Below are 13,220 nucleotides of genomic sequence, written 5' to 3'. Positions count from 1 at the left end.
ATCAGGGGTCTCTGAGTTATATTCTCAAGCATTTTCTTTTTAAATTTTGAGATGAGTTTCAGTATGTTGTCCAGGCTGGCATCAGACTTTCTCATTTCTCTGCCTCAGCCTCTTGAGTAGCTGGCATTATTATATGTGCTCTTCACTATACCAGTCATAAATTAAGCTTTTATTATTTAGTTTTATGTAACTTGAACATTAGTGTCCTTACTATTCAGATAGTATTCCTTGCTTTTTAAAACCTGTGACCCTTTTTGACCTATAAAATATTTTGTTTTAAAATTTTTGTTCAGATTTTTAAAATTAGTTTTTGTGTTTAAAAACAAAATTAAAGCACATTATTAAGTATCCCTTTTTTTCAATTTCTTTTAAATATTAGAACTTAGGAAAAGTAATGTAAAGCTAGGCCCCAGTTTAATTCTGAAATAAGCTTCCACTAAATTTACTACTCAGTCAAATTGAGCAAAATACTTAAAGGAAATCCTTTCTCCTCTAAGACTGTACATGAGTTGCAGTGCAGCATTCGTGCCCCTTAATGGAAGAAAACAGAATGTTACTACTTTTTGTGTTGGTAAGAGTTGGTTCACAAAAATTCTCAAATGAGTTATTAAAGAGAATTACATTTCCTAATGATGTGGTCCTATTTTGCTGTTGTTTATAGGTTAAAATTATATATGTACATAACATATATTTAGGCAGTACTATAATCTTACACATTTCAATTACTAAAATATAAACTAGTAAAACAAAAAATAGTTTTTACCTTTTTCACAATTGTGAGTCAGTTTCATGGTCACATTGACTGTACTTTTCTGATTTGACCAAAACTAAGTGCCTGTGAGCGTAAGTGTTTGCCTCTTGTAATTTTGCAACACTAGTTACCTGCATTGTGTCTTAGGAGAACTCATCTTTTGAGGCTTTGTATGAGCTACATGTGAATGCGTTGAGCAGCAAATGCTTCTGATCTTTAAACTTTTTTTTTCTTTTGACATATAGATCAGGACAATGGAGCAAGGCTTTGTTATCTGTCAGAGTTTTACATCAAATTGTTTTCCTTACATGTGTTTTCTCCATACTGGAGTATGGCTCTAAAATAAAATGTATTGCACCAAAACAGTAATAGAAGTATGTAGTAGTAGTACTTGCACAGTTGAAATTTTTTGTTTTCCTATTCATATTATTTATCTGTTTTCATTGTTTTTCCAGTGAGATTTTATACCTAAGCTTTATACTCATATGTTAAGTTGGGTATAATAGTTGGCAGAAGAAATGTACACAGGTGTGACTCTAATGGCATAAGCAGTCCTATCTGCTGGGGAAAAGAACCGGTATCATTTTTTTAAATAAAAATGAAATTTTTTTATTTTTAAAATTTCTTTATCTGTCTCCTTCCAGCAGAGAATAGAACAGGTATCAAACAAGTAAATGTGAGGCTTAGCATATACTATTTTTCTTTTTTTGTTCAAAAATCTGGGTAGGAAGAATGGGGGCTAAGAAGAAGAATATTTTGCTTAATTTGACTGAGTAGTATATTTAGTGGAAGCTTATTTCAGAATTAAACTGGGGCCTAGATTTATATGATTACTTTTCCTTAATTCTAATATATAATGTTTCATTTCACTTATTTTTCTTTTAAAATCCTGAAGAATTGCATTTCCCTTTAAATTGCTTATATATAGACGGTTGTGAATGTAGTTCATTGACATTCTAGTTTGTCCTATTTAAAGTGATTCTGTGTGTCTTTGTAACAGTTATATAAATGTTCCACATTAAAACAGGTTAGATGTTATCATAACTTACTGACTGGCTAGGCCAGTCTCTGTCATTTTAAATGTAACTCTAATCCGCAAAGTATTTTCTGTTTTATTATCTGCACATGGCTGTCACTGTAAAATGTTTAATGCATTAGGCACTATAGTAACCAGCAGAAGTGGTTCCACGTGTTGGCTTTTGCAAGGTATTATAAAAGTCACTGTGTACTCCTTTCTTGACATGGTGCAGCATGTCACTTTTCAAAAGCCACGTGCAAGTTTGAGATTTTGAGATTTGAACTAGCATAAAAAGCTTGGTGTAGCAAAATATTTAAAAATTATTCTCTGATGACCTCAATGATTATGTTTTAAGGGTATATAAAGCTTTGCATCCTCCTGTCTTAAACAGATTGTGAAGACTGCACAACAAGACTCAGAATCCAGTCCCATAGGTGTAATAAAGTAATAGTGGTCTCCATGGAAGAAGAACAAGATTTACCAGAGCAACCTGTAAGTGTTTCCTTTAATAATTTAATGATTATAGAAAAAACTAATTTTATGAGATTTTAAATATTAATTGTATGTACTTATAAGTTCTAAGTTAGGAATGAAAATAAGACTTCTTAATAGTGTTCCTCTAAAAGAACAATGTTTTATGTTCTTAAACTCATATTTAGTTAACTTGATGCTAAGGAGTCTGTTTAGAAAATTCAGCATTACACAGTGAATGTTGTATTTGGAAATGTTATGTAAAAAAATCAGTGACTAGTCCAGGGAGATAGGTCAATAGAATAAGTGCCTGCCTGGCAAGCACAGGGTCCTGAGTTCAATCCCTGGTACTGCAAAAACAAATAAATAATCAGTGACTAGTGTTGCAATTTTTAAAAAATAAAAGATCTCTTCTGGGAGCTGGGGAGATGGCTCAGTGGAATAAGTGCTTCTCTGGCAAGTGCAAGGGCCTGAGTTCAAGATCTCTTCTGTTTTCTAAAAGAGATTTCCAGTCACATAGTGTATCACAATTTCTACCATAAAATTTTGTCTCATTTTTATCTTAATTTCTTTGATTGACTTAATTTCTTAAAACATAGTGAGGAAACTGTTTGACGACCATCTAATTCTTAAAAGATCCTAGAGACTAAATTGACTTCATGTTTGTTAAGTTTAATAGATAACATATAAATGTCTCTAGGTGATACAGGTTTATTGCCTTGCCACAGCTTTCTTTTCATGTCTTTTTATTTTTTGATGTATTTAGTGAAGGGGTTTCCAGGGTCTCACTATGTAGATATGACTCAGAGTGATACTCCTGTTTTCAGCCTCCCAAGTGCTGGGATTATAGGCGTGCACCACCATGCCATCTCAATCACGTCTCAGCCTTTCCTGGGGGTGGGGCCAGCACAGCATACTGGGGATCAAACCCCAAATTTCAACTGCTGCACTCTTACCTAAGCAGGTGCTTTAGTCCACTGAGCTATCTGTCCAGCCCTTCTTCTTTTTTTTTTTTTAATTTTTATTTTTATTTTTTTGTGTGTGTGTGTGTGTGTGTGTGTGTGTGTGTAGCCAGCTCAGCCCACCAGGGGGCGGGGCTGGCTGGCATGTGGTGCTGGGGGATTGAACTGTGGTCCCTGTGCTTTGCTAAGCTTGTTCTAAGTAGGTGCTTTAGACCACTGAGCCATCTCTCCAGCCCCTGTCCAGCCCTTCTTTTCATGACTTTCTTTTTCTTCGTTCGCTGTACCAGGGCTTGAACTCAGGACCTAGTATTTGCCAGGCAGTCATGACTTTCTTTTGATACTTACCATTGAAAAACTGGAAGTAATAGTGTCTGTATATGAAAATAAGATAATTTTTATGTTAAAGGGTCTCTCTTCTTTTTTTTTTTTTTTTTTTAACAGTATAGGGGATAGCCTCAAGGCTTTGCACATGGTTATACAAGTGCTTTACACCCTTGGCCCTTTTTTAAATTTAATTTTTATTTGAGACATATCATATTATGTTGTCCAATTGTCCAGTCTGGCCTCACACTTGTAGTCTTCCTGCCTTAGCCTCTTAGTAGCTGTAGTTACAGGCTGTGCCACCATGCCCAGCTAAGGGTCTTTTTCCTGTATTCTAAAATTAGATAAATACTAGTTCAAGTGGGCCTCTTGGATTTCATATTAAGAGAGAATACAGGGCTGGTGAGATGGCTCAGTGGTCTAAAGCACCTACTTGGAACAAGCTTAGCAAAGCACAGGGACCACGGTTCAATCCCCCAGCACCACATGCCAGCCAGCCCCGCCCCCTGGTGGGCTGAGCTGGCCACACACACACACACACACACACACACACATAAATAAATAAATTTTAAAAAAAAAAAAGAGAGAGAGAGAGAATACATAGTGATTATCATTATGAAAAACAGACCTGGAAAAATTTTAAAGCAGATAATAATAGTGTGTGTGTGTGTGTGTGTGTGTGTGTGTGTGTGTATGTATGTATGTATGTTTTACGGATGTATTCTTAACCCCAGCAGCAACCTGACCCAGACTTTAAATTCTGAGATGAGTCTTGCTAAGCTACTTCGGCTAGGCTTGAATTCACCATCCTTTCACCTTTCACCTCAACCTTTCAGAGTGTTGAAGTTGCGAGCCTGTTTCACCATACCAGGATTCTACATGTGGTCTTTATATCACAAAAGAACGAATAGAGCTTTCATTTAATAATGACATCTTTTAATATTTTTAATATTTTTCTTTATGTTAAGAATTGTAAGTGGCCAAGGTATAGCTCAGCAGCATGACACCTGCCTGGCAAGCACAAGGTTCCAAGTTCAATTCTCAGTTCCAAAAATAATGAGTCATTCATTGATAATTACTTTGCCATTATTCTTTAATCCCTCTTGGTTGAGGTAAGTGTAATAACAGTAAGACATAACTAGTAGAAAGACTTTGTAAAACATTTAAAATGTAAGCCCCTATCTTTGAGACAGTAATAATTTTATTATATGTACTCCTGAAGTGATCACTGGGACAGTAATTAGGTAAGTGGTTAAGTTAAAAAATATATATATCCTAAGCAGTGTATTTGTATATAGTATATACACCTTTGGAGCAAGCAACTGAATTATAAGCTCTAAATGTTCCAGGGAAAATTATATCATTGAGTGTTCAATGTAAGACAGAAGTCTACTCATTTTCAAAAGACTTATATAGTTGTTGACAAGTATTGAAATAGGAATTGTTACTTACTCCCTACCTATTTAAGGTATTGGGAGTTGTGAGGCTGACTTGCTGACAGGTCATCTTTTCTCTTCTGCCTCATTTTCTTACCATTCTGTTAAAGTCCTGTAACATGATCTGCAGAACTTGTTACTTCAGAGGAAGGTAAGATATTGAAGCACTTAAAACCCAATTTTTTATTTTTTATTTTTTGTATTTTAGTACAGAGCCTACAGGGTCTCACCACATAAATCGGACTCGTAGTGATCAATGTGTGTTCAACCTTCCATGAGCTGGGATTACAGGCACGGGCAACCACGCCCAGTCTCAGTCGCTGCCTCAGCATGCCCTGGGGGCGGGTCCAGCACAGCAGGCCTGGAATCAAAACCCAGCCCCTGCGTCTGCCTAAGCAGGCAATTTAATCCACTGAACTATTTGGCCAGTCCTAAAACCCGATGTTCTGCTGCCATATGTGTAAATGGTTATCACCCTGGAGCATTGTCTTCCTTATTGATTTGTGCCCAGGTCTGGATTTATAAAAGTGACTGTATTATTGATAGCATGGAAAGATCAGTACCTTTGAAAGAAAAGTTTGACATTACAGTTTCCCTAGAAATAGGAGTCTGTCAGGAAGTAGAAAGGAACCAAGGGAGGATGTGGGCCACAGGAAAGGCAAGACAGAACATAGTGGCTATTTTAAATAATTTAAACAGGCCTTGTGACCTGCAACCTGTTCCCTATTGTCTGGGTTGATTTAAGGCTGGAGAAATTGGGGATTGGTATATGAGAATGAGGTAGAAGAAGTGGTTCAGACTGTAGTCTTTGGATCACAGAGAAGATGTTGGCTTTTACTTTTATCCTGTAGATAATGGATGTCAAATAGACAAAAATAGAATCTGAAGAAAACACAACATAAAAAAAAGAAAACAACATTTATTAACAACATTTATTAAAAATAGAATAGAGCTGATCATGATGGAATATGCCTGTAATCTCAGTACTTGGGAAGCTGAAGCAGGAGAAGTGGCACAAGCATGAAGCTAGCCTAGACTATATAGTGAGCTTAAGGCCAGTCTGGGTTACTTAGTGAGATCCTGTCCCAGCAATAAATAGCATAGAACAGAATAGGCTGGGTGTGGTGATATATACCTTTAATCCCAGCACTGACTGAGTCTTCTTAAGGATTGCTGTTTGTGACTAGTCCAGGCAACAGAGCAAGTTCAAGACCACCTTGAACTACATAGCAAGTCCCTATTTCAAAAAATAAACAGAAAGACCTCCTTCCCAAAACAACAACAAAACCCCCTTCGGCCCCAGCAGTCATCGAAGAACAGTAGCCATGGCCCTCCACTTTCCCATGGCTGTAGGCCTCAACAAGGGCCACAAGGTGACTTAAGAATGTGAGCAAACCAAGGCACGGCTTCCATTGTGTATGCCTCACCAAACACACCAAGTTCATGTGGGACATGAACCGGGAGGTGTGTGATTTTGCCCCCTACTGAGCTGCTCAAAGTCTCCAAGGACAAATGCGTCCTCAAGTTCATCAAGAAAAGGGTGGGGACACACACAGGAAGCATGAGGAGCTGAGCAACGTGCTGACAGCTGCCAAGAAAAACTGAGCCCCTCTGGAATAAAGCTTTGTGGAAAGTAATAAAAAAAAAAAAAAAAAAGACCAAACAACAACAAAAATACATAGTAGAAAATGGTGTCTGGGTGTGGGGACACACACCTATAATCCCAGGATTTGAGAGGCTGAGGCGGGAGATTTACCATAAATTTGAGGCCAGCCTGAGGTAATGTGAGTCCAAGATCAGCTTGAACAACCTAGAGAGACCTTCTTTCAGAAACAAACGATACAAAAGAATAGAAAGGGGCTGGGGTGATGGCTCAGTAGAATAAGTGCTTCCGTGGCAAGTGCAAGGGCTTCAGTTCAATCCCCGGTTCTGAAAAAAAAATAAAAATAAAAATAAGCAAAAGAATAGAAAATGTCAAAAAAGAAAATGTCCCATGTTAAAGACAAAAACAACTTGTCTCAGGCTGTGGAAAGAATAGCTCTATCTCAAGCTGAAGGTCAACAAACCAAGAATTTGTTTAACCTTACTGTTTATACTTGGGAAAAAATATTATTAATAGTTTCTTGTTCCTTTTCCTTTTTCTTTTTTTTCTTTTTTCTTTTTATTTTTTTGGAGGCAGGGTCTTGCCATGTAGTGCAGGCTGCCCTTTAAATTCACCTACGTGGCCAGGCTGGTTTTAAACTCGAGACAGGCCTGCGTTAGTGTCCTGAGTGCCAGCTTATTTGCTCTTATTGATTATCTTTTCTCATTTCTCTGCTACTTGCTTGTTTTACCTAAAGATTACATTCAGATCACCATCATGATGAAACATAAATTTTAACCTTACTTTCCCTTTACTGCTACCCAACCCTCATCCTGCTGTCATCAGAAACAATTCTCTGCAATAAAGAATTATTGGACTTAAATCACACAGTCTTAGGGGCCGCGGAGATAGCTCAGCAGCATAAGCACCTGCCTGGTAAGCACGAGGTCTGGAGTTCAATCCCCAGTTCCACAAAAAAAAAAGACCAGTCATGTAGTCCTTTGTGTGCCAGGCTTCATCTTTAACTACTCTGAAAGATAAGATCACATAGCTTATGTGGAGCTTATATTGTTGTCCAAACTGGAACTCTTTTTGAAGTGCAAAAGAGAACACTGACCTGACTTGCTTTGAGGGTAAGAGGCATTAACTGAGACTCTTCATTAAAAAGCTCCTTTAAAGTTTCTACAAACTCCTTTGTGGCCACTTTATTTCAAGTTATAAAAGGATGTAAATGTGCTGGATGTGGAGTCAGATGTCTACAGTGCCATTACTCTGGGAGGCTGACACACAAAAGTTAAAAGTTCAGTTCTAGTCTGGGCAATCTAGTGACTCAGCAAGACCCTGTCTCAAAAGTTAAAAAGGACATAAATGTATAGGAAAAGTTCTTGGAAGGTTATACACTCAATACTGATTATTTTATTTGCATATGGTTAGGATTTTAAAAAATAGTAAATCATGTATGTATGCCTTTTATATTTAATGTATGTGTGTGTGGTACTAGGGATTGAACCCAGGGAACTGCTACAATAGAGCTGTATCCGTAGCCCTTTTTGATTTTTGAGATAGTCTTGCTTAATTGCCCAGGCTTACCTTAAACTTGTAATCCTGCTTCAGCCTCCTAAGATTAGTATCCTGAGTGCCAGCTTGTTTGTAATCTCTGCTTAGATTACAGGTCTGCATCACTGTGCTTGGAAATGTGTTTAACTTTATTTTTCCCCCAGTACTGGAGATTGAACCTAGGGCTTTTGCACTAAGCTATATTCCCAACCCCGCCTCCTTTTTTTTTTTTTTTTTCCTTCAGGGTCTCACTAAGTTACCCAGGGTAGGCTTGGATTTGGAATCCTCCTGCCTGAGCCTCCCAGAGTTATGGGATCATAGACATGCACCAGGTCGTTCCCAGGTTGAATTTAACCTATAAAAAGAGGGCCCAGTTATACTACAGACAAATAAGTAGTACCGTGATTATAGACAAAGTATAGTCTAAGCTACAAATGAAAGGGGATGAAGCTTCAGAAACATTCTTGAGAACATCAAAGAGGACCCTTAGCTGGATGTGGTAGGACATGCCTATAACCCCAGCATTCTGAGAGGTTGAGGCAGTAGGTTGCAAATTGGAATATGGCCCAGGACAAGGTCCTAGATTGAGTCCCCAGTACTGCAAAAGGAAAAGAAGGGAAAGAAAAAGGATCTTTTTGGCTTAGGGTTAAAAAAAGAAAGAAATGGAACATGTGGCAAAGACAGTGACTGGAAGTTTTACCCCCCTCTATGCTGGTGATTAAACCCAGAGCTTTTACACTAAGCTACATCGCCAAACCTTTTAACATATTATTTTTTAAGTTTTTGAGACAGGGTCTTAGTAAGTCACTAAGGTGCCCAGACTGCTTGAATTTAAGATCCTCCTACCTTAGGAGGATCCCAGCTGAAGAAGCTGGGATTACAGGTATGCAGCACTGTGCTCAATATCAGAATTTCTTCTTTGTCAAGGGGCATCATTTATAAACTATAAAAAAGTATATTTGAATATTTAAAAACATTTTAGGTGGGTGTGCTCATGCACATCAGTAATCCCAGCACGTGGAAGACTGAGACAGGAGGATTGCTGTGAATTCCATCCTGAAATGCATAGACCCTGTCTCAGAAACCTCCACCCTCTGAAAAGATTTTACTTTCTTTTTTTTTTTTTTTTTTTTTTTTGGCAGAACCGGGGATTGAACTCAGACCCTTGCGCTTGCCAGGGAAGCGCTTATTCCACTGAGCCATCTCCCTGGCCCCTTTTCTTTCTTTTTTTTTTTTTTTTAATTAATTAATTTATTTGTGTGTGTGTGTGTGTGTGTGTGTGTGTGTGTGTGTGGCCAGCTCAGCCCACCAGGGGGCAGGGCTGGCTGGCATGTGGTGCTGGGGGATTGAACTGTGGTCTCTGTGCTTTGCTAAGCTTGTTCTAAGTAGGTACTTTAGACCACTGAGCCATCTCACCAGCCCCCCTTTATTTTCATTTATAAGTATGTAAGTTGCCTTAGCTGAGTTCCAATTTTTCACACTCATAATTTTTATACTGTAGACATAAAACATTACCAAGCCAGTATTCAGTATTTCTGAAAAATCATAGAGAATGAGAGAAGCACTTGAAATATTGTAGTGTTGTGTTTGTTTTGCTTTATATTCAAGGGTGATAGCAGGGAGGAATTAGGTAGTAGAAACTGTAGATTTATGCTATCTTAATGCTGATTAATAACAATATTTAAAAAAATTATTGGATAGATGTTTGTGGATACTTAGAAAAGGATATGACTATCAGTCATCAGGAGCTAGTAATTGATAGCTTGCAGTTTTAGGGTATTAATGTATCAAGTATCTATGTGACACTGGATCTTGAAAAATGTTTTATTTTGTTTATTTTTGAGACATGGTCTCATATTACCCAGGTTGGCCACAAACCTGAGCTCTTCCTGCTTTAGCCTCTCAAATAGCTAGGATTATAGGCAGGGTACACCACTATGCCCAGCAATATTTTAAAGCATCAAAGGATAATAGTGTTACTTCTTCAGTAAATTGCAGGGTAAAGTTTAGTTTTCTGGGTTTTTTTTTTTTTTTTTTTCTTGTGCTGCTGAGGATGGAACCCAGCTCTTTCAACATGCTAAGCAGGTGCTTTACTGAACTATACTGCCATCCCCTAACTTTTCCATTCTTATTTCAGTGCTACTCTTCATACTAGTGATGGTGAACCTTTTAGAATTTTTAATGGTACAAATAGCTCACTGCAGCATGTGTGCTGTAGATTTGTCACCACTGCTTCATTCTCTCCTTTTCAAGTAGAAGCAACATAATCATCAAAGTGGATCCCCAAACCTATACATAGACCTTACGTGTTTGAAAGATTGCTTATATATAACAAAATAATTTGTAGGGGAGGTTTATTTTTTGTTTTTGGTACTGAGGTGATGGCCCAGGGCTTCTAGCTTGCTAGGCAAGCATTCTACTGCTGAGCCAAATTCCCAGCCCCAACAAAATCATTTGTAACTGAGTGATTGTATTTTAGGGAAGGTCTGCAGGGTGTTCAGAGTCTCACTATGAGATTGGACTCGTAGTGAGCCGCCTGTTTACAGCCTCCCAAGAGCTGGGATCACAGGCACACGCCACCACATCCAGTCTCAGTGCGCTCCAGGGGTGGGGCTGGCACAGCAGGCTTGGGGCTTGAACCCCTGGCCCCTGTGCCTGCTTGTAGGCACTTTAATCCACTGAGCTATTTGGCCCTTGTAGCTGAGCGATTCTTTAAAAAATTATTAGTAGTGAAGTATGGGCCTATTAGTATCACTTATTAAAAGTGCCTCTCAGAGCTGGAGAGACGGCTCCGTGAAATAAGCACTTCCCTGGCAAGCGCAAGGGCCTGAGTTCAATCCCCAGTTCCACAAAAAAAAAAAAGATACCTCTCCACAGAAGTCTTTTTTTTTTTTTTTTTTTTTTTTTTTGACCTTGTGGTATTTTTGACTAAAGAATGCCAGTTCATTGTCCTGTGTACAGAAGAGATTTTTTTTAAAAAATTAAGTAAATGATGGGCTGAGGAGATAGCTTGGTGGGTCTAAGCTCCTGCCTGCCAAGTACACAGCATGCCAAAACTGGGCATGGTGTCACATGCCTGTGATCCCAGTGTTGGGGAGGCTGAGACAGGAGGATCACTATGAGTCCAAACTGCGTAGTAAGACTCTACTAAATAAATAAATAAATAAATAAATAAATAAATAAATAAATAAATAAAAGATTTTTAAAAAATTTAGGTTGGTGAGGTGGGGGTGCAGCATCCCAGGCAGCAGCCACTTCCGAGGCGGTAGCCCGGCACAGGTAGGGGGCAGTGATGGCCCCCTGTCTGCACTCCTCCTCTGGCGCCTGGTCCGCAGAGGGAGCATGATGTCCGCTGAGGTCCCAGAGGTGGTGTTGGCCAAGGAACAGAGAGAAATGGAAGATAAAGTGACCAGCCCAGAGAAAACTGAAGAAGCAAAGCTAAAAGCAAGGTATGCTCACCTGGGACAGAAGCCCGGAGGTTCCAAATTTTTAAGGAAACGATTGCAGAAAGAGCAAAAATATTTTGATTCTGGGGATTACAACATGGCTAGGCAAAGATGAAGAACAAGCAATTGCCTACTGCGACCCAGATAAGACTGAGGTCACTGGTGACCACATTCCCACTCCACAGGACCTTCTACAACAGAAACCCTTCTACAACATCCCTTGTCACAAGCAAGCTGGCTGGCTGATTAAAAGAGCTAAAGTGCTTGGATCTTATAATTTCCTTTATTCCTCCTTAATCTGTTACTTACCCACTTTTTATTTCCTTTCACTCACTAAGTCATTTGAAACTGACAGCTTTGGAGGCAGCGGTAGTAAGCGCTGCCATTGTAGGGCCTAGACATGTGTAGAGGTTCTGAGTAGTTCACCAGTGCACTGATGGGAAGGACACACTGAGTGACACATGTCACCTACTTGAACATAAGTCTGTATATCACCTACCCTTAGTGTAGAGCTGGTTCCAGTGAGTAACATGCAAGTTCTACAAGTTTGTTTTGGCTCCCTTCACCTTAGTGGTAACTTTGTATGTCACTCCTATTTAACATAACCTCTATTGTATCATTTCTTCTGTATTTCCTTTTAGATTTTGTAAGACAAGTTTAATACCACAAGTCAGAAGAAAGGTCACATAATCAGACACAAAGATGGGAACTCAGAGATTTGCATAAACTTGAATGGCCTTAAACCTGTTCTAACTTTAACAATAGCATTTTACTTGGGCAGTATTTGCCCTTTTGGTGTAACTGTGACTTTGGTGCTTACCAGCTGCCATTGAAGCCCCTATTCTTAGTTCTGTAGCATTGGAGCGCTCTCTGTGTAAGCTGTGAATAAAGTATGCATGTGCATCAACTATTGAATTCACTTCTCTGCCATTTTTGTAAATACAATAGTTTTGCACAACTTTTCACAAATGTCTGCATTAATTTCAAAAATTAGAAAATATATAATGTGCCAGCCCAAAGCACAAAAGTTCCTACACAAAACTCTATCATTGAAATTTTTGTGTAATAAGAGCAGTTTGCAGTCTTGGGTTTATAGAATACCAAATGGAAATCTTTGCTCAGTCTGCTGTAGAATTAAGCTTCATTTATTTCTCACATCTGTGACATTCAGTGGCCTTGTACAGATACGATGTGGCTTAGGCGTACCTTTGTCCTGTGCAGAACATTTCCTTTTGACTTTTATAAAAATTGCAATTCATATCAATTTTTAATGTAGATTTTTTTTACTTCCATGGCACCTTTGGGGACATAGCATAAAAGGCTCTCATACTCTGCCTTCTATCCCTGGCTGCCCCCTGGCTTTTTCCTTTTTTCTTTGCTTCTTTGACACATAGTATTGGCTGTTGAGTGCATCTGTGAAAGCACCAGTGTCTCTTACTCTAAACTTGCTGCGCTAAATACTGCTTTGTAATACAGTAATGGTTTTTTCCTTCTGATTTCTCAGTTAATTGCTCACTCCTGTATTATTCACTTACATTTGGCAGTTGTTTAAATAAATGGAACTTTATAATGAAATTTTTTTTTTTTTTTTGCTGTACAGGGGATTGAACTCAGGACCTTGTGTTTGCCAAGCAGGTACTTAAGCGACTGAGCTATCTCCCCAGCCCAAAAAACTT

The 13,220-nt window shown here is 38.6% G+C and overlaps 1 protein-coding gene and 1 pseudogene across 7 annotated transcripts in view; both read left to right on the top strand.

The window, feature by feature from the left end:
* Window positions 1–13,220, top strand: part of Eya3 (EYA transcriptional coactivator and phosphatase 3) — a 104,857-nt gene that overhangs the window by 13,969 nt on the left and 77,668 nt on the right. For 6 of the 7 annotated variants that reach the window (XR_002818407.1, XM_004642878.2, XM_023702974.1 and 3 more), the window contains exon 2: window positions 2,161–2,261. Coding sequence is in view for 5 of the 7 variants with exons in the window: in XM_004642878.2 (XP_004642935.1) it covers window positions 2,229–2,261 (33 nt within the window). In the remaining 2 variants the exon portion in view is untranslated. Of the gene's footprint in view, window positions 1–2,160; window positions 2,262–11,461; window positions 11,548–13,220 lie in introns of those variants that run through there. The other variant, XM_004642881.3, reaches the window with a different exon arrangement.
* LOC101566762 lies at window positions 11,362–11,790 on the top strand (annotated as a pseudogene).

This window comes from Octodon degus, unplaced genomic scaffold (genome assembly GCF_000260255.1).
Source record: "Octodon degus isolate 3935 unplaced genomic scaffold, OctDeg1.0 scaffold00163, whole genome shotgun sequence".
Taxonomy (NCBI): Eukaryota; Metazoa; Chordata; class Mammalia; order Rodentia; family Octodontidae; genus Octodon; species Octodon degus.
Note: the sequence above shows the minus strand (reverse complement) of the source record. Positions and strands in the feature narration are given on the sequence as shown.